Source organism: Nansenia antarctica, assembly GCF_963989245.1.
Source record: "Nansenia antarctica genome assembly, chromosome: 18".
Taxonomy (NCBI): domain Eukaryota; kingdom Metazoa; phylum Chordata; class Actinopteri; order Argentiniformes; family Microstomatidae; genus Nansenia; species Nansenia antarctica.
In genome coordinates, this window is record NC_137691.1 from 15,724,547 (window position 1) to 15,746,743 (window position 22,197).

General features: G+C 48.3%; 1 protein-coding gene across 1 annotated transcript in view; it reads left to right on the forward strand.

Moving 5' to 3' along the window:
- The window catches only part of LOC308173018 (hematopoietic progenitor cell antigen CD34-like), a gene marked incomplete at both ends in the record, with an annotated part of 22,446 nt that extends 700 nt beyond the window's left edge, over positions 1-21,746 (forward strand). The window contains 7 exons of the mRNA XM_080547984.1: positions 13,138-13,251; positions 13,740-13,990; positions 14,475-14,555; positions 17,479-17,599; positions 17,744-17,796; positions 19,399-19,551; positions 21,558-21,746. Of these exons, the coding sequence (XP_080404110.1) occupies positions 13,138-13,251; positions 13,740-13,990; positions 14,475-14,555; positions 17,479-17,599; positions 17,744-17,796; positions 19,399-19,551; positions 21,558-21,746 (962 nt within the window). The remainder of the gene's footprint in view (positions 1-13,137; positions 13,252-13,739; positions 13,991-14,474; positions 14,556-17,478; positions 17,600-17,743; positions 17,797-19,398; positions 19,552-21,557) is intronic.
- Between the last annotated feature and the right edge of the window lie 451 nt (positions 21,747-22,197).

The window sequence follows — 22,197 nt, forward strand, 5'->3', positions numbered from 1 at the left end:
GCGAGTGTGTGTGCGTGTGTGTGCTTGTGTGTGTGTGTGTGTGTGTGTGTGTGCGTGTGTGTCTGTGTATGTGTGTGTGTGTGTGTGTGTGTGCTTGTGTGTGTGTGTGTGCATATGTGTGTGTGTGTGTGTGTGCGTGTGTGTGTGTGCGTGTGTGTGTATGTGTGTGTGTGCTTGTGTGTGTGTGTGTGTGCCTGTGCCTGTGTGTGTGTGCTTGTGTGTGTGTGTGTGTATTTATAATTAGCAGGTGGTGTTGGTTGCGTGTGGATGTTGAGGGTGGAGGTTGTGTGAGGAGATGTTGGATGTTGGGTGTTCATGCGGGTGGCAGCAGCAGCGGTGGTGTTGATACAGCAGGCAGCGTAACAAAGCACCTAGGGTTGAAACTGTGTCAGAGGAAAGACCCAGATCAAACACTTAGAACTCACAGAGAGCTTCAATTAAGCCCATCATTTTTTTGATTTCTAGCTAATTAAAATGACTTTTGGTTCTAATTCCATGACAAACACAAAGGTTTCTCTACTATCGTGTTTAGAACTGTAATGTTAGTACTGCATTAAGCATCAGAGACAGAAACATGGCGTCTTACATCATTTAGTATTGTGAGGATATACACAAGGCCTACTTCCACATATTTATATATGTATATGTATACATGCATTGGTGGTATTGGAGGGATTATCCCCTGCAGTCTGTTAACAACCAACAAGTGTTTATTTTCACTGATCGGTCATTATTGAACGTGGAGTCATAGGTGTTTGAATGTGCCAATTCCCCCATGACTCACATTTACCGCCCAGTCCATATTGGTACAGTTTGTGTTGGTCAGGTTAGACTGGCCTAGACTTTACAGTGACACTGAAATACCAAAATGGCCTTTCCACATGGTTCTGGTTCTTCTGCGTAGTGCTCTTTCGCAGAAGCAGAACCAGAGCCCCAAGTTACAATTAAGTTAACTTTAATTTCATCATGAAAGAATACTGTTGATGTGGTAGGGCATGACACATCCATGCACTAAACAGCTTAATCCAAAACTCATGTCTGTCCTGTCATCATGGGCATCCGGGCATCATGGCTGATGATGTCATAGGTAGAGGAAGGACATTGGATCTGGATTGAAATAAGGAAGAGAAACAGCAGTAGATTCATATCAACAAGCTAAATATTATGTTTCTGTTTGTATATATGTAAATGTATGTGTATATAGATAGGTAGACAGACAGACAGACAGATAGATAGATCATATATTTTATAAAAAGAAAATGTATGCTCACCTAAGAGTGAAACGCAATATATAGTTAGACCAGTGCAAAGCTAGATATAGCTTCATACAAAACGGTTTTTTTTTGTACAGTTGTCTCTAATAGTGTGAGGAGGGGATGTAAGGGGAACACCATTGGTGCACGATGAGATGCCATTACAGAGAGAGAGAGAGAGAGAGAGAGAGAGACAGAGAGAGAGAGAGAGAGAGAGAGAGAGAGAAGAGAGAGAGAGAGAGAGAGAGAGAGAGAGAGAGAGAGAGAGAGAGAGAGAGAAAAAAAAAGGAGGGAAAAGGACAAGGCACTCTGTAGTGCATTTTAAGTCTGTATTTCCTGACCAGAGTCAAGTATTTATCTTTTACAGTAAAAACAACGTCCCTCTCATGCCGTTTGTTTTATAGCCGGATACTCCTGTCAACTTAAGTGATGGAGAAGAGAGGGCTGCATTATGTAAGCAGAGTAGTTAACTTACTGTAGTACTACTAAGTCAGAGCTGAAACACAGATGTGGGCATTGCTGTCCAGCAGCCAGCATGGGAGGGGGGAGGGGGGCGGGGCTAGTGGAATTCAAGAGGAGCCACAACCAATCAGCATAATGGGGGAGGGGTTACTGGGGTCCCCTAAACTCCTAGCATGCATGGAGCTCCTAACTCCTAGCACTCATGTAGCTCCCATATACCAGGGGAGGCTAGTGGAGGTAAACATCTGAGGACGCGCTCATTGTAATGCATGGTTGACACCATTCCTTATTCCATTCCATGCAGTGCAGTGAGCCCAGCCTCTGATTTCTACCTCCACCAGCCTCCCCCCCCTGCCATATACAGTTTATACCAATGAGAACGACTCCACAAGTTGAACCAGACTGGCGTCTTCTTACCTCAAGGAACAACTCCCTCAGCAATAAATGTGAAAGTTATACAATCTGGAGTAACTCTGTAGTCTCTCAACCATGACGTGAGGAGAACGTACCTACCGCTCTGTGTAGTTTACCAATATCTGTAACTCAATTTGGAGAGGCTGTATGTGTAAACTGAACCAAATCAAATTGTAAGCCATTACTTTAAGAAGGTGGCGATATACAAAACATATTTTTCCAGTCTCAATATCAGAGCCAGTCGTGGGTAGTAAACGTAATCTATTCTGCCATGCATACGCACATCATACTAACAGAACAAAGCTTCAATCTCAAAGATTCAGTCCTCAAAAATCTCAATCCACTATGTGTAAACATCCAGTCAGAAGAGCTCAAGCCATTTACGTTTCAATGTTTGTAGGAGGCTTTCTAGTTGGAGACAGACTTAAACCTCAGTCAGGGTTGCCAGATGGGGTTGACAATTTCCAAGCCCAACCAGTCTAAAAGCCGCCAAATCCACCCGTCCAGTGTGACCAAAAGTAGCCCCAATCTGGCAACACTGACCTCAGTGCCAAGCTCAGTCTGTAATTACAGGAATCGGAGGGATTGTTTTAGTAATGTCCACCGAACCACACAGGAAGAGAGCAACAAAACAGCCACTGGTTTTAGCAGACACTCTTATCCAGAGAGACTTGAGTACATTCGTCATAACAAGTAAGACTGTCTATAAGGATAAGTACCACAAGCAGTTACAGTGCTAGAGAAATGGAGGGAAACTATTGTTAGTTAGTTAGTTTTAAAAAATCGACACCTTCTTAAAATAATGGTGTGTCATATTTTCAAGTTTGGGGAAAAACAGAATAAACGGAACCAAATCAAATCGTAAGCCGTTTTTTAAGAAGTGGTGGCGATATATAAAACATATTTTTCCAGTCTCAATATCAGAGCCAGTCGTGGGTAGTAAACGTAATCTATTCTGCCATGCATACGCACATCCCACATCACACTAACAGAACAAAGCTTCAATCTCAAAGATTCAGTCCTCAAAAATCTCAATCCACTTGTGATAACAACGTTATACCGCTCTTAACGACAAGCAGGCTGCTTCTGCTCCACACAGTCTTCTCAGCTGTACTCACAGCATCTTTGAACTGTCTCCAACTTCAACACTTAGCTATTATAATGAGCCTGGCCTCCAATTTCCCCCTCCACCAGCCTCCACCAGCCTCCACCAGCCTCCACTGGGTGAGGCCCTGTGGGCTGGGCCGCCATAGGACGGATGTAGGACTGCCGGGGCCTGATTGAAAACATGAGATGCTCCCAACCCCATTCCTGTTATGTCTTTCATGCCAGAGAGAGAGAGAGAGAGAGAGAGAGAGAGAGAGAGAGAGAGAGCGAGAGAGAGAGAGAGAGAGAGAGAGAGCGAGAGAGAGAGAGAGAGAGAAAATGGAGGGAAAACAACAAGGCTCTATTTAGCTGTATTTAAGGCTGTATTTCCTGTATTTATGTATTTATCGAAAAAGTGAGCGAGAGAACGTGGGATTGGGGGGCTGGGGTTCGGCTACCCATTGCTGTGAGGGAGACATAGGCAGAGGGTCAGGGTGTCAGGGGGGGCAGGAGGAGTCTGCTGTTTTCAAAAGAGGCTCGAGTAGCAGAGCATGTCTAGCCCCCTCAGGGATCAGGGTCCAATGTCACATTCCTGTGTCCCTCTCATACATGCGTGCAGCCCCCCAATTCCTCAGGTCCACAGGGACACTAGTTTCACTAGAGTCACACACACACACACACACACACACACACACATCATGAAAGCGGGCGACCTGAAAAGTAGTTTTCCCCAACGTTCCACACATTCAGAACGAGGATTTGTGAGATGGGTGTCTTAGAAAGGCACTCGTTAATGCGATACGATTATAATGAGTGTATCTGGTCATTTTTCATCGATAGCGTAAAACAAACGGCATTCAGCAGTTGGATGAAAAGGGAGAATTGCGTAATAAGCGGTGGGTGAAGATTTAATTGAAGCGACTACTGAGAATGGGACACCAAAGCTAAGCACACAGGGGGGATTTGTCCAACCATAATGGTAAAAAGAGAAAGTAGCTGGTCACCCCCAAAAACAAACAAACTACTGTCTCTGGTAATGTTGCCCTTGGGCTTCAGTGTTAGCACGCTGACATGTATAGTGATAGCTCTGGGCGGGGGGGGGAAGGTCAGAAGAGTGTTATGTCAGATACGGAAGGAAGGGTGTGTGTGTGTGTGTGTGTGTGCGTGTGCCTGTGCCTGTGCGTGTGTGTGTATAATCAGGGTCTCACACGCAGGACCACCCTGTGCCCCCCTCCCACACCCCCACACATTCTCATTCCTGACTGCGCCTCCCTTCACACGTATCCTGTCGGAGGATGTGAGAGGAACATTCCCAAAACATATATCGCTGACGCAAAAAAAAAGAAAACCCACCAGATATATTTCAGTTACAGTTTATTGAACCTGTCTTGCTTGGACGCACTCCCCCCTCCCCCCCCCCAACGCTCAAGACGTGTAGTATGCATTCACCTCGGCTTATAGCCCGACAGCCAGGGGGGGGGGGGAAGGGTTTGGCTGATGCTGTGTTTCACCGTTTGTGTGGAATCGGGAAGATTAATGAGACAGTTTGATTTGGAGTATGTATGTATGTGCGTGTCTGGCCTCCCTGGGCAAACACTGTGTGATGTGGTAGCCCCGGAGCACGCTGTGTGTGAAGGGTGGGGAGGTGCGCTGCTAGTTTTGGGAGTTTTTTTTTTATGGGTGGTAATGGTGGTCAACTGGCGCCTGTAGGCCATAACCACCTCTACTGAGACCCGCGAGAGAGAGAGACAGAAGGAGAGAGAGAGAGAGAGAAAGAGAGAGAGAGAGAGAGAGAGAGAGAGAGAGAGAGAGAGAGAGAGAGAGAGAGAGAGACCGAGGGACAGAGGGACAACCAGGGAAACACGCCCAAAGCCCGGTATGGTGTCACACTGCTGTCTGTCAGCTTCCCATAGACCTACCTGTGCCACCGCAGCAGAAAACAGGGCCAGGGGGACCGCTCCGACTCCTTCAGCATCCACAGTAGTTCCTAGTCAGGAAGGGTAGCTAAAACGTCCCGGCTCGGCCCGGCTCGGCCGGCAGTGGAGAAAGGAAAACAAACCGGGCTCGCCCGGCCCGGCTCGGTACGGCACGGTAGTGTAAAAGCGCCAAGAGAGGGCCAGGGAGGGAGGAAAGGGCCACAGCCCAGGGCCCACACCAGCAGCAGCAAACAGCCAGGGAGAGAGGGGCAGAGGCAGGGGAGAGACCGCGGGGGCACAACAGGTTACGCAGCCTGCCGGGGGGGGTGTGCTGGCGAAGGTTCACCTATCACCTCGAAAGATCCTGGGGGATTAGCCGGGCGTGACACAGGGAGGGTGGGGGAGGGAGGGAGGGGACGGGTGGAGGGGTCTGCCACATTCCTCCCATCCGGAAGTCCCCGGAGAAGTCGGGGGAAAAAAGCCGGAGAGGATATCCAGACCGCAGCCGTCACTCTGACCAATCTGGTGGGAAAATCTCAGGGAGAGCGGGGGGAGTCAGGGAGAGTGAGGGAGCCGGAGCGGAATAACATCTGGAGCTGAGTGGCTGGAGAGGGGCTGCGGGGGTCAGGGTGCGCGCTTGTGTGACAGAGAGACGGGGTGTGTGTGTGTGTGATCGAGAGACGGGGTATGGGGTGTGTGTGTGTGTGTGTGTGTGATCGAGAGACGGGGTATGGGGTGTGTGTGTGTGTGTGTGTGTGTGTGATAGAGAGGAGGGTATGGGGTGTGTGTGTGTGTGTGTGTGTGTGTGATAGAGAGACGGGGTATGGGGTGTGTGTGTGTGTGAGATAGAGAGAGGAGGGTATGGGGTGTGTGTGTGTGTGTGTGTGTGTGTGTGTGTGTGATAGAGAGACGGGGTATGGGGTGTGTGTGTGTGTGAGATAGAGAGAGGAGGGTATGGGGTGTGTGTGTGTGTGTGTGTGTGTGTGATAGAGAGACGGGGTATGGGGTGTGTGTGTGTGTGAGATAGAGAGAGGAGGGTATGGGGTGTGTGTGTGTGTGTGTGTGTGTGTGTGTGTGATAGAGAGGAGGGTATGGGGTGTGTGTGTGTGTGTGTGTGTGTGTGTGTGTGTGATAGAGAGACGGGGTATGGGGTGTGTGTGTGTGTGAGATAGAGAGAGGAGGGTATGGGGTGTGTGTGTGTGTGTGTGTGTGTGTGTGAGATAGAGAGGAGGGTATGGGGTGTGTGTGTGTGTGTGTGTGTGTGTGTGAGATAGAGAGGAGGGTATGGGGTGTGTGTGTGTGTGTGTGTGTGTGTGTGAGATAGAGAGGAGGGTATGGGTGTGTGTGTGTGTGTGTGAGATAGAGAGGAGGGTATGGGGTGTGTGTGTGTGTGTGTGTGTGTGTGTGTGTGTGTGTGTGTGTGTGAGATAGAGAGGAGGGTATGGGGTGTGTGTGTGTGTGTGTGTGTGAGATAGAGAGGAGGGTATGGGTGTGTGTGTGTGTGTGTGTGTGTGTGTGTGTGAGATAGAGAGGAGGGTATGGTGTGTGTGTGTGTGTGTGTGTGTGTGTGTGTGTGTGAGATAGAGAGGAGGGTATGGTGTGTGTGTGTGTGTGTGTGTGTGTGTGTGTGTGTGAGATAGAGAGGAGGGTATGGGTGTGTGTGTGTGTGTGTGTGTGTGTGTGTGTGTGTGTGTGTGATAGAGAGGGGGGTATGGGGTGTATGTGTGTGTGATAGAGAGGGGGGTATGGTGTGTGTGTGTGTGTGTGTGTGTGTGCGTGTGGGAGGGCTATAGAAATGAGTTATCTTCACAACACATAGCAAAAAGAGACGTGGGGGGGGGGGGTCAGATAGAAAGGCCTGTCGAAGTATTAGTTATGCTTGTAGTGAATCACAGCAGGGTGGGTTATGGCTGTGAGCCTCTCCCCCAGGCTCATCTCACAGAGGGGCAGGGGAACAGCGGGACGGTGGGGGGGAGAAGGGTCAGAGGTCACCTGGAGAGGAAGTGTGCTGAATGATATGACTCACACCCCCCCCCCCCCCCCGGAGCAGCAGGGAGCGGCTGACTTCGGGGGACACCTTACTGTATCAATTACAGCACGACAGCGAAGGTCACGACCCCTGGTTCCTCTGTGGCAGTAACGGTTATTTACGCTCTCTCTCCCCTGACGTCCCGTACAGAGGACATCCATAAGAGTGGGGGGGCGGGGGACGGGACACTAGTGAGGATGAATGGCTAGGATATAAGACAGCGTTATTAGCCTTCAAACATGGCGCCAGCCAAGCGGTTGTCTGACTTTTACAATAGCGGCCCAACGCAGTCCAATGAAAACCGACGGAGCGCTTGACGAATCACAACGAAACAAATGGCGGTCATATTATGTTTTCAGGGAAACGTTGTCGGTAATGATGAGATAATTGAGGTTGAGGTTTCGATTCGGTCTGCCGCAGGGGAGTGTGTGTGTGTGTGTGTGTGTGTGTGTGTGCGTGTGTAGAACATGACTGATGGCTAGTCTGTGGTTAAAGAGGTTGAGAGTTTACTGGACATGCTTGCGCCCCGTGTGTGCGTTTTGTCATCTTTTAAAATAAACAAGCAAGCTCCACTTACACAATCTGGCAACCAGGTTTTTACGAGCATGCTCCCCGTGCCATGAGATCATTAACATGACGCCAGTAAAATTTACCCACATTGTTTAGAGTTTAGAGATAAAAATCCCAGCCTCAGTGTACAGCGAACTCACCCAAAAAACATGCATTTGATGAAACTAAGAACAAATCAAATGGGCAAATTACAGTGACGTAACTTGGCTAGTGTACGTGCGTTGTGCTGATGCCTAGAGTAGTGAGACCAAAGAAATAGAACAAGTAGAACATACACGCTCCCTCTGACCACACCAATTTGGCTACCGCGCCCAAGATGCCTGACGAGGAAATCGGATACGTAATCGTCAAGGTAACCATTAGGCTGCGGAATACCATGCCCCTTTATGTTGCAGTGATGGAGCGCCAGACATTCCCATCACACATCACACGCTCTCCTCACCCCCCCACGACTGGAGGTGGTCTCGACACCGAAACAGCAGCTACGCCCCACCCCCACGCCCTCTGCTCCGCTGCACTTGTGTGTGTCGCACTTGTATAAAGAAACTCGTGATTTATTGCCCACCGTCTTTCCCCATCCTGGTCTCCCCATCCTGTCACGAAAACTGTAAACAGAGAGGAGAGACCACCCCAGAGATATGAGTGATTACAGCTGCGGGCAGGAGAGGGAGGGTAGGGGTCTGTTGAGAGAGACAAGGTTAGGGCGTCCTTGACCTGTCACCGCCCCCCCACAACGGTTGGTGAATGACTGGGTAAGGGGAGTGAAGCTGTATGGGGAGTACAGTCAGGGGCAGAGACAGACCGACTGTGAGTGTTCTTGTGGGGCTGTGTGTGGGGGGGGGGGGTACAGGGGCAGTAGGGGATGTGTGTGGGGGGGGTACATGGGCAGGAGGGGAGGGCTGGAGGGTTGTTGTGGGGCTGTGTGTGGTAGGAGGGTAGGAGAGAGGGTTGAGGGTTGCTGTGGGGCTGTGTGTGGGGGGTGGAGGGGCAGTAGGGCAGTGGAGGGGGGTCTACACTATTTTATTTATTCCGCAATTTAGCTAACAGGGACAGTACATTAATCGTTCAATCAACATATCAGTTTACACACCAATGTAAACGTGTGGCGGTTAGCTAAGAGAGCTAATCTAAATCTAGCGTCCCGTAGTGGGGGTCACATTCGTGGGCTGGCTGGTGTGGGTTGTTACAGGTTACTTCCTGGAGACCCCCAGAGGTTGAGACAGGGCAAGTTGCACTATGCACATGTAAACGCTTCACGCAACGTCTAAAATTGTCATAAAATAGCAGGACAAACACCAACACACGGGAGGAGGCAGCTGGTGTGGACAGTTGCTAGCCTAAGTATACCAGTGCGTGAGACCTCCCTTCAGCCTGTTGACACACCTGTTAACACGGCACACACAGGCTCAGCGTCGGACCTCCACTTGTGGCACCTGCTTGACATACTGATTTAGCTGGGGCCGACCAACACACTGGGTCAACGTGTGTCTTGTCTTGTCTCAGTGTGGTCTGTGTTCAGCTGGCTCAGGAGACCACAAGCAAAGTGGGCCGCAGAGACGGGAGAGAGTTAGTGGTAGTTACGGACCATGACTGAGGTAAAAATAAAGTAGAATATAATGATATAGTTACCATTATATGTTACCATAAAACAATATAAGCTTTAGAGCAATGGGGTAATTGTGAAATTCAGCAACACTGACATTACAAAATAGTAAGAGAAGGATGAGAGAGAGAGAGACCTGATGAGAAGTATCCTACCCCTCCCAATTATGCAACAAACATTTCTTTTTTCCTCTGCCACTTTGAACCAGAAAACAACAATGTTTGTTGTGAGCAGACCAGGGGAAATGACCAGGGAGGAGGAGAGACTCGTAACCATGGGGAAATGAGACTCGTAACCATGGGGAAATGACATGGGGGGAGGAGAGAAGCGTAACGAGATCTGCAGCATTATGGGAATGCCTGGGACTTGAGGTCATGCAGTTATGAGAGAGGACGAGAGGAGAGGAGAGAGGGGAGGAGGAGAGCGAGGGTAACAGGGCTACTTTGGGGCTCACAGAGCGAGAGAGGACTGAGTAGGAGAAGCTGAGGAGGTGGAGAGAGGGGAGGAGAGGAGGAGGAGAGAAGGAGAGAGGAAGACGAGAGAAGAAGAGAGGGTAGGAGAGGAGGAGAGGGTAGGAGTGGAGGAGAGAGGGCTGAGAGGAGAGGAGGAGACAGGGGAGGAGAGAGGGCTCAGATAAGAGGAGGAGGAGAGAAGGAGAGAGGGTAGGATGAGGAGAGAGGTGGAGGAGAGAAGGAGAGAGGGTAGGAGAGGAGGAGAGAGGGTAGGAGAGAAGGAGAGAGGGCTAAGAGGAGAGGAGGAGGAGAGAGGGAGGGTAGAAGAGGGGGCCATAGGGGGGGGCTGTACTTCATTGCTTTCTTGGTTGCCATTAGTACCTCGGTAAACATGTTCAATCTCAGGAAAAAGGGAGTCAGAGTCCGAGTCAAGGGCTTATTAACATGTTTATTACACTCGCCTGATCTATGCCCAGATTACTCTATTAAATCCACCCTGCAACGTCTCCGACGGCATTAGCACCGCCCCGCATGACACATCGCTTAGATCAGTGGTCAACAAGACCAACATAAACAATGCACACTAGAAGAGCTCCGCACTTCATATTCACCTACTCAATCTACCGAATGTACCTCAGCGTCAAAACGACGGTGTCACCTTCAGCCAGATTTCTAAAACAATCCTTTACCACGGTAGAGCCATTGGAAAGAATTATGTATTCCACATCCTCTTCAGCCAACACCTTCGGTAAGCAGTAATATTTCATCAAGGGGGCGTTCTTGCTTTTTGGAAACTCAATTATGGAACTATGAACATAATGGAAACATCATTCACCCGCCGAATGACTTTTAGAACCCTGTATCCCACTGGCGAAGGAGGCTAATTACTCCTGTTGAGACGCTCCTCCTTACCTTCGCTAGCACTGAGAGGACCACGGGAGGCACAGGAGCCCTTTGTCTCCGTCTCAGAGCTGAGATTGAGACGGCTTACGTATCAAAGCACATCAGGCACAGGCACAGCTGTCCCCCGAAGACAGGATATCAGTTAAAACAAATTCCACCGAAAAAAGAAACCTTGTTTGCGGATCTTGTGTCGTATCTATTAAGACCCACAGACAAAAGGGCGTTCTTAATGACCACCAGGCACAGGGGGCGACTTATATTTCACATCAAAACCAACGTGGCGTTTGTGGAGCTTTCACACTGCATGACTTCACCGTGTTGAGGATAATGGTGTGATGATCACACACAGAGGTAGCCTGATCCTCTTAGCTGTCAGATTAAGCTCATCCTATTGGATGACCGCTCTCAATGGAGATTCTAGAGGTGTGTAGATGATTGGATATCATGATTGGACGATAGGGTATCACTGGGGTGCGAACTTGTCACCTTTCTGCTAGATTAGCCGTTTTTACCTCAAAATAGGTCATCCATGTGAATCGTATAGAGGGGGGTCTATGTCTCATCAAGTCACGAGCTAACTTTTAGCTTCAGGCAGCTAGGTACAATTCCAGACAGTGTGGAGAACACGGTCATTGTTTTATTTTCTTTATTTAAGTAATTATGCAGGTGTTAAGGTCAAGGCTGCTGCCCTGTCCAAAAAAAACTATTCTCCTCTGAGCATTGATCATTTTCTTCGTTTTCAGCAACAACAACAAAAATGGTCACCTTCTTGGGCCATCACCAGTTTGCACCCCTGATATATCTAGAATTGAGGTCAACAATTCCCAAAAATCGAAATTTGAATCTTCAACAGATCAGCAAATGTCATATTTATCCACAAAAGTGATAATGAAGAAGTATGACTTGCGTCCCTCTACCAAGCTGAGGATATAATGAGGATATGAGGATATAATATATCCTTTAGATATTATGACATTATGTCTAACACACTCACTAGGACTATGAAGAATGTGATGAGGTTTAACGGAGATCTGATTGCCACTAAATCCTAATTCACACTACAGAGCCGAGCCAAACCAACCTGAACCAAGCCAAGCTTTACTGGGCTAGCCTGGTTACACATCCACCATAGTTGCTGAAACAGTGCTGGAAAGAAAAAAGATACAAACGGATATCAACCAAGCCAGAGCTGTATGGTTTGGTTTGGTTTGAGCCCACCCTGTCGTGCTTTTAAAGACCCTAAGCGACATGGTGGTAGTAGTAGGCTTATAAACCTAAACCCTCTTGCTTGCATAGCTCACGTTAGATCTGTCATTAGTACCCAGAGGAGATTTCCGCTGGGAGGTCTCTCCTAGCCACTGCCCCCATTGGGAGTGTGTCAGCCAGGGGTCAGACCCCATGGCTGCCGGGGACAGGGGAAGGTTTATTTGCACAGCCCGTACTCAGGAGTTATCCCACCACTGGGTTATTAATGACAGCCTGTTCTTGAGTTGCTGCAGAGCCTTAATTGATTTCAGGTCAGGCCCTGGGTGGGGCCTATTAAGAGAGAAACTCCACAGCCCCCAACACAAACATCGCACTCCAGATCACGTTCACAGCCAGGGAGACCCACCCCCCTATATGTGAGTGGTTGGATGGTTATCAGTTCTGCAAGTCTAGGTGCTAAGTCAGGGCTGTTTACACAGTGGTTTTAAGACCAGACCATAACAGGCCTGGAATCAGTTGGACATTCTTCAGATTTGTCCAGATTGAAGTCGGAGAGGGAGGTGCAGAGGGCGTTTTGATGACAGGAGGCCATGAGAATAACAATCCCCAAGCTTAGCTACAAGATCTTTTATGAGCCACCAAATAACTGAGGTTGTGGTGGAGCGTGTCGGCACGCCATAATACAGTAATGAGACAAGATGATCGGGCAGTGGTCTTTCTTCTCTTCCTGTGTTGTTGTGTGTGTGGTAGCTATATGTTTATGTATCTCGAGGATATTTGGAATCACGCTTTTGGGATGAGGTAATCTTGCTTAAGACATGGAAAACTCAAATGTCGCTTGCAGACCATAAAGATGTCCTCTTGGACTAACGGCAGACACTTACAGTCTTCCTGTGGGAGACCAGGGTTTACTCCCTGCCCGATGTCAGTAATACACAGTAGATCATGTCTGTTGGGGTGGCTGTGGCTCAGGGGGTAGAGCCGGGTGTCTAATGATGTCAACTGCAAGGTTGGCAGTTCGGCGGTTCGAACCCTGGCTGGCCACATGTCGAGGTGTCCTCGGGCAAGCCCCAAATTGCTCCCAATGAGCGGGCCGGCACCTTGCATGGTAGCTTGCCGTCATTGGTGTGTGAATGTATGGGTGAATGTATGGGTGAATGAGAGGCCATTGTAAAGCGCTTTGGAATAAGGCACTATATAAGTCAGTCCATTAACCATTTAAATGCCTTGCTCTCTCTAACAGGTGGCGTAGCAGCAGATGATCTCGAGGTCATCACCGCGTCCACACCGGCTCTGGAGACCATGGAGTTCATCCGTGGAGATATGATCGATGAAGACCTTCCCACTCTCCCAACAGGTAACATCCTGATCCATTATGTACAAGAAGCTAATCATATGTGACACGTTCTAGTCTTTTGGTCCGCATGTCGGCAACCAATCAAAATGGTTGAATGACTTTTCTTTTGAAACACGAAACTAAGTTTCAATTTTCAATTGTCTTGAGAATCACAAGCCAAAATACCGCAACGCAATGGATTGGGTGAGTAATCCCCACTGCTACCTAGTTAACTGTAACACTACTTTACATTGTTAGCAGGCTCACAAAACAAGCTGCGTTAGTTGACTAGCGATGTGTCATTGATTTTCAACAACGCGGGAAATGCATTCAAATGTTTCGAAAGCAAAGTCAGATCATTACATCGGATCCCGCATCCCCAAAGCATTAGAACCTGTCACATATTCACAGTTCTGTGTCACAGTGTCACAGTTCTCACCGATCCCATGTTCAATCCAAGAGGAGACCGTCAAAACAAAAACCATTCTGTCGTCGTCATCTTTTTGCAGAGTCGGAGACAACAAGAGAGCAGATCATCGTGTTTCCCAGCATCCCCGGCTTTGAGATAATCGAGCTCTTCCCAGACCTCACGGCGGCTCCCGCGGTGACAGAGGGGGATGAAGCTGCTCTCACCACAGACATGGCTACCGGGGAGGCGAAGACCACCGCCACCGCCCTAGTAGACCAGCCAGCGCCCGAGACCTCCGCCCCTCAGCTGGCCCTCACCTCCCAGCCAAGCGACACCGTCCTCATCCCAGAGGTGAGTCGTCACATCGTCAGGCCAAACTGGCTACGATAGAGATATGCATCCAGTAGGTGACCTGTGACCTCCAGTTCAGAACCAGGACCCTTAGATTAAAAAAATAAAAATAAAAACTTTCATATTAAAAAAAACTGTTTCTCAGTTTACATTTACGTAAACATTTTTTGGCATTTAGCAGACGCCTTTATCCAACAAATACATTTGTCTAAGTTGTAAGTGAATCATCTATCCATCAGTCATAGCAAGAAAAGTCATCTCTGCTCGGGCCAGGGGCCATTGGCAGACATAATGCTAGAAGAAGGTTTAGTTCATTACGCAATATAATCAATTACAAAACCTAAACTGTTATTTGGTTGTCGGAATAATGGCAGAGCTAGTCATGATGAAGTGTGTGACAGCCACTGCAGACTAACTGAGGTCTTTCTCTCCCTCTCTTTCTCTTTCTCTCTCTCTCTCTCTCTCCCTCCCTCCCTCCCTCCAGGCTGATGTCATGTGTGTTGACAGAGCAGCCATCCAGGACAGAGATGCAATCAGTCTGAAGCTGAAGGTCTCCTCCAGCTGTGTAAGTACTGACCCAACTGATGGTGCATTCAGGTGCTACTCAGGAACAAACTGATCTGAAAGCTGACAGTATCCAGCGCTGAAGTAGGAAACACGATATTTGTGAGCGCTGCCTGAAGTAGGTTTAGCGGAGAGAGCAGCGAAGGAGTGCAACCTGAGGTATTTACAATACATGAGAGGAAGATATAAGAGCCTAAAGGAAAGCCCACAAGGTAGTACATCACACACACACACACACACACACACACACACACACACACACGCCTCACTACAGGAAAAGGCTTCCTGGTGCATCCACAATCTGCCTCTCAGGAAACCCTCACAGTAGTGTGCACCTCAGTTCACACACACACACACACACACACACACACACACACACACACACACACACACACACGTGAGTGAGTCCCAGGGCTGGGAACGTCAGCGGAAGGCAGCTAAGCTCAGAGAGCCAGTCTAGGATCTCAGAAGACCAGCCCCCGAGGCCGACGCCATCACAGGGGGAGGAGTTAAAGGAAGAGAGGTTGTCTACAGAGACGCCACCTCCTGTTTACCCTGGCGCTCATCGGCCTTCCACACAGGCCAGGATATAGGAAAGGAAATACCTCTTCATTAATCAGGGGGTGATTCAAACGTCTCTGATGGACACAAGGAAGCTATGTCAGAACCCCACCAGGGCTCTCCTGCTCCTTCCTCCTCTTAGCCCTGTCTGTCAAGTGAGGAGGGAGGTAAAAGGTGTGTCTCTCTAGTGTCTCAAAGCATCGCCTACAGCGATGAGGCGCAGGGAGGGAGAGAGAGAGAGAGGGGAGAGGGTGTGGAAAGGTTCATTGTGAAGGGTGACGGTGGTTGGGGCGGTGGTAGGGTTGCTGCTGTTGTAGTAGTGTGTATATATCAACGGGGTTTCCTCAGAGTCTTGGCTAGGGCAGTGGCTGTGAGGCTAACAGGAGGCTAATCTGGCCCAGTACAGGGCTTAAACCGTCCTCTCCTTCCCTCTCGTCTGGCCTTCCTCTGGTCTCTGTCGACAAACTCTTTAAGACAAAGTCTGACATCAAGTCGGGAGATATCTCTCTCATATCCATCCCTAGTTTAGTTTAGTCTAGTTTTCGGACGATCCCTTTCAGGATTCAATTGTGGCTTAATCTTCAAAGAGGGAAGGCTTCCAGGCGTCGACTGTTAGGCCAAGCAGGGATAACTCATCATGAGAGCGTGACTCAATATCACCTCCACTACACTCCCTCTTTTCGCCACTGGACATTGGGGAGCGTGCCTGTAGCATGGCGTGAAATCTCCTGGGATGAGGTTTCGTGGCATGGAGCCGATCAGTAACATGTTCTACTTAAGACCACGCCATCACATTCCCCTTTGAAGTGAGATACTGTATATCCTGTATGTTCAGAACAGGCCTACTTGTATCTGATTTTATGAAGAGAAAAAGGATGGCGGTTTTATAAAAGAAAATGACAATTGAATGAATGAATGGTCTTTATTGTCATTGCTATAGTACAGGTACCAAACAACGAAATTTAGGAGGGGTGGCTCCCCTGGTGCTAGGAAAGAAAAAAAAAAACTAAAAAAACAAGAAGGGAAAGGAGCTGGTTTACATAAATAAAGGCTATGTACACTATCCACTATACTATACTGTACAGATAGACGACTAGGGTTGTCATATTGCACATAGTGTTATTGCACATTCATTTAAAGTGTCGCAGTTTGCAGGCTTGAAATGTACATATTTGTATTGACTGCTAAATATCTGACAACTTGTTCTATACTCTTCGACGCTTAGTCATATCAGGGCTGAACGTGTGCGCGCATGACTAACATTAAAATAATATAAACTTTCTGTACATCATATGACACTATTGTAATGCTTTGGTCCTCATGTCGGGATCCGATGTAATGATCAGACTTTTCTTTCGAAAAATGTGAATACATTTCTGCGTTGTTGAAAATCAATGACACATTACTAGTCAACTAACACAGCTTGTTTTGTGAGCCTGCTAACAATGTAAAGTAATGTTCTAGTTAACTAGGTAGCAGTGGGGATTACTCACCCAATCCATTTCGTTGCAATGTTTTGGCTTGACTAGCGAGTTTGTGTCGTGATTCTCAACGACGTTGAAACGGTAGTTCCGTGCTTCAAAAGAAAAGTCTGAACATTTTGATTGGTCGCCGACATGCGGACCAAATGATCAGACTGTGTCACATATCAGTACATTCCAACATGACGACATAAAGTACATGAACTACACATGATGCTCTGATACAGAATGTCATTCTACCTCACAGAACGTAACTAGCGCTTCGTAGACTTAAAAGAAACGGTTGCTTGGAAACAGGGATCGAAAAAAGGATCGAAAAACAACACACCCGCCCATGCCCTGTATTCAACCTAAACATGAAAGTCACAACAAAGCCCGAACCTACACTTAGCGACCAGAGCAGATGAGGCCTTGAAGGGCGGTCTCTACTTCCTGGCACGGTGCCTGGTAGCTTTTGTAACCCCGCCAGCTGTCCTCTCTGGGGCGGGGAGATCAAGGGGCTGCGCCGAGCCTTCTGTGGAGGGCATGAGACTTTCTCTGGATCAGATTACATAGAGGGGAGGGGTTACACAAGGTTGTGATATCATTTATTAGGTTCAGGGGGCGGGGGAGAGGGAGGCAGAGGAGGGGGGGGGGCAGAAGGGGAGTTGGATGCAGGAGCCTTATCAGGGTGTACAATGTTAAGTAATCCATTTGTATGTACAGTACCAGTCAAAAGTACTGGTACTGTACCGTACTTGTCAACGGAGGCTGGTGGAACAGACACACACTTCAACTGCTTCAGTTATCTAAGCACGAGTTAAAAAGATCAGGCACCAGAGTTAGTTCAGACCATCACGTAGTAAAAGCTGTTTACTAACCCAACCCATTATCTCTCCACAGGAGGATACCAGGACTAAGATCCAGAGTGTTCTGGAACACCTGTGTGGGGAAGACTGTAAACTGGAGGTGTACCAGGAGGACAACACCAACGAGATCCTCATCTCTGGACAATACATAGAAGGTCGGTCTCCGTTCCTTCCTAATGCACGTTCAATAAAGCTTGATTTGACTTGAAAAACATAATGATGAATGAACGGTTCTACGGGTTGCCTGGTTGTGAAAAAGAACAATCATATAATTCCTTTTCCTTTTTCTTCACTTGCAGCTGATGCTCAAGGAATGGCCAACAAGTTCAACAATGACAACATAAAAGACAAGGTAAAGAATCACTGATGTCTCTTCTATCAAGGCTTCAACAAGCCACTAAAAATACCGCCAACACAGAGGAGAATTCTCGTTGTCTCATAGGCATCTAAAGTTCACTCACGCACCCCACCATTCCGTTTTGGGAGTCATGAGGGAGACATTAAGGCCTGGGCTCACCACTGTCTCACCTATAAAGAGGTTTAATTTGTGGTGGAGAGAAAAAGAGAGAGAGAGAGGCAAAGCCACACTGATGATCTGAGATATATCTCGGGATATATAACCAGACATGGAAATAAACAAGCAAACACTCCACTCCTCCCCTCCCCCCCCCCCCTCCTCTCCTCTCCTCTCCTCTCCTCTCCTCTCCTCCCCTCCTCCCCCCCTCCTCCCCTCTCCTCTCCTCCCCTCCCCCCTCCTCCCCTCCCCTCCTCTCCTCTCCCCTCCTCTCCCCTCCTCTCCTCTCCCATCCGCTCCTCTCCCCTCCTCTCCCATCTTCTCCTCCCCTCCTCCTCTCCTCAGCCACAGACAGGAATCCTCACAGGCTCCAATCTGACGGGAAGATGAAGCCCTGTGTGACAAACTAACAAAACTCCCACAAGCTATTCTCCTGTCAGCTGGAAGTCATTTGTGATCCCGGTGGGAATAGGCAGAGTTGAGAGGAAGTTGGGAGTTTCCTCATTCCTTCGCTCCATCCCTGCATGCCTGTCTCTTTTCTGCCGTTAGAAATACTGCGTGCTTCATCCCTATTGCCAGCCGTATAATTCCTTAACTCCTACCTCATTAAATATTTAACCGAGCTAGCGCCCAGCAGCCACCCTCTTCTCATTATGTCGGTCAGGGGCAGTTAAAAAGCACCTTTGTGTTCAGACACTGCCCTGGTTGGTTTGAGAGATACGACCCACTCTCCAGACGTAGCTCTCAAGCAGGGCTGCCAAGTTTCACTTAAAAGTTTGGAGTGAGTTTTTTTGCCGATTTGAAAGTACCAGTACGAGGCTACCAGATACGATGTTGTATGCACATACTTGCTACGTTCTTAGGCTACATGCAGCTTGCGTGAACACAGATTCTTCCATCAGCACGAAACTCATGTCCGGTAGCTTTCTTTCGAGGAATTTTAAAAATAAAAGTCCCGCGAAACAATTGTTATTTCTCGGCGTGAGAAATTTGAGGTGTGGCGTGTGAGAGTGTGAACTGCTTGATATGCGTGTGTCTCATGGCCAAAGCGTGAGACTTGGCAGCTCTGTCTATAGCTTTATGCTAGACTAGCCTAATACTCGCTATAGCTTTCTGTTAGACAATGTGATATCAGTTTTGAATACTGTGACTTAGCAATCGTAAAAAACTGTAATGAGTCTGAACTAACACTAGGAGCTACCAGGGCCACTGCTATTCCAGACAGCAGGGGAGGCTGGTGTTTGTTACCGTTCCTCATTCCACACATTACAATGAGCCCATCCTCCGATTTCTACCTCCGCCAACCTGTCCTGCTACAGACAGTAACATTTAACATTCCCCAAAAACATGAACTTGGATTCCTGATTGTTAATTGTTGATTATTAACTATCCATTCCTAGTATCTTGTATTCATGTGTCCATGTTTCTGTCTGTTGTCAGGTGGATGTGGAAGAGGCTGTTCCTCGCTGGGGGAAGAACTCCAAGGTGGTTCTGGTGTCCTTGCTGCTCACTGGGCTGTTGCTGGCGGCCCTGCTCATCGCTGGTTACTACCTGAAGACCCAGCGGGGCAAGAGTGCCAAGGGAATCCGACTGGTGAGTTATTGAAAATACATGAGGAAGATGGACCGCACTTATATAGCGCCTTTATCCAAAGCGCTTTACAACGGCCTCTCATTCACCCATTCACACACCAATGGCGGCAAGCTACCATGCAAGGCGCCGGCCCGCTCACTGGGAGCAATTTGGGTTGTTTGAGCTCTCCCAAACTCCGACTCCCTAGGGTTTACTCTGGGGCCCCTCTTAAACTCTAAGCCCCGCCCTCTTGTAACATACCAAGTTCACAACCCACAAAGTTATACATTACACACGCACACGTACACGTACACGTAGACACACACGCACATGCACACGTACACACACACACACACACCTGAGCTTGGATTGGTGTAGCTCAAATACTTTATTGCTCAAATGCATATTGCTGTCTTCGTGTCCCACCACACTTCTGACACACACACACACACACACACACACACACACACACTCGTCCCTCCCTGTCTGTCTCTCGCTTTCTGCTGAAATAGAATGAAAAAACAAAATAGTCAGAATTCCCACTGGTCATAGACACTGGTGAGTGTCAGCTCTGTCAGGCTGTCAGAAAACCTCCATATCAACCCAAAGAAACCGTCGTTCTCCCCGTCGCCAGGGAGATGGTTTGACTCACCACTTGTTTATATAAAAACATGACTGGATTTGAAGTAAAGCTTGTGGTTATCCTTAAGGTCAGTTCCTCACTCAAACTGTCTGCCTGACTCACACGCTTTAGACCACACACACGCATGGGCACGCGCGCACACTCACACACACACCTCTCACACACACCTCACACACACACACACACACACACACACACACACATACCTCTCACACACACTCTCACACACACACACACACACACACACACACACACATACCTCTCACACACACTCTCACACACACACACACACACACACACCAGGGCAACTATAAGTCTCCTCCGCTGGTTCTACTTGAGCCAGGGGGGCCCCAGATGTTTTCAGTGTTATTCTTCTCCTCCTTATACAAAGCTCATGACATCATCTGAAAGCGCTTTCATATGGGCCACACCCAAAGTGTTGGTTTGGAGAGAAGGCTGGTGGAACTGCCTTCCTGGCTTCTTCTTGTTTTGTCATTCATAAACAGTTCAGTCATAGACCTTGTTCTACGTACGAGTTTAACCTCAAAACTCCTCCTCCCACTGACACAAACACCACAGAGAAATGGCACTTATAATTTCCTCATCCAGGGTGACATGACACGTTGCCTCCATGATATGAGAGAGAGAGAGACTTGTCTTCACTTCAACTTCACTTCAGTAGCAACACAACTATTTACTGCCACTCCACCAGCACCAAGTAGCACACAGCTGCAAGCTCATAAACTATGTTTAGAAATAACTGAATAACTAATTTGGTTTTTCTGAACAGCATATTGGAGTGCTATTGATGCTTCTTTTCATCTCGTTTGGTACTCTTCAGCTCCTCAGCTAAATCTGATTACGGACGAGCGCTGGTATTTTCACTATTCTGAAGAGCATGTATAAAATGTAATATTTAGGAAATCGAATAATAATAGCCTATAATATAGCGTATACAAAATGGTGTACAGCAGCCTATAGATCTCAATTTCGGTCTGAATTGTAATAAGGACCTTAGGTATTGTACCTTTAGTTGAATTTGTGTTACAATATTCTTACATCTGCGTGTAAGAATATTTGAGCTCTCGTGGTTGGTGTGTCATGTTTGGTAGGTCATGTCCCCAGTTTGAGTTCTTCCAGATGGTTAAAAGAATGTATTTTGTTTTCTGAGCAACACACACGAAACAAAATAATAATATCACCAATACAACAAACACACTCTCTCTGAATTATTAAAGACCTCAATATCTACAGTACCAGTCAAAAGTTTGGACACACTTTACCATTCAATTCAATGGAGAAGTGTTTCCAAACTTTTGACGGGTAATTGTAAGTAGTGAATTTGAAGCTGTAACTCCTGGATGTGTTCTTGTCATGTGCGCAGGCCGAGTCCTTCCAGGTGGATGAGGAGAACCAGGCCAACACCCTGGTGTCGGTGGCCCCCCTGAACCCACCGGAGCCCCAGGACAAGCCCACCGTCAACGGGGAGACCCCCGAGGACAGGAAGAGCCAGCCACCCCCCACCAACGGGCACTCCGCCACTCAGACCCCCGTGGCCGACACAGAGATGTGAACGACCTACGAATACACCTCCAACACCAACACCCCCCCCCCCCCCCCCTCACCCACTCTCCTCCCCCTCACCCCACCACCACTCCCCCATTGCCCCCACTCCCCTCCCCCCAGACATTCTCCAGATGCTGTCACCACATTCAACATCCACCCCTATCTGACCCTGCCCAACCCCTAAACCCCCCTTCCACCCCCATCTCTCCTGAAGAATGATGACAATGATGAAGCGGATGACTATGACGACGATGAAGATGATTGCCTGTAATGTGAAGAAGAGACTGTGTTCGCTGGTCTCTGCTAGGTGGTCCCAGTGGTGATGGTGGGAGGAGAGAGACCCATGGCTGAGTCTGGGGGGGGGGGACTGCAACCGCAGGGCACTGGGCTCTGATCAGGCACAGATACAAGCTGCCATGACTGCAGTCTAGAAACTAGCATGGCTGCAACAATAACAA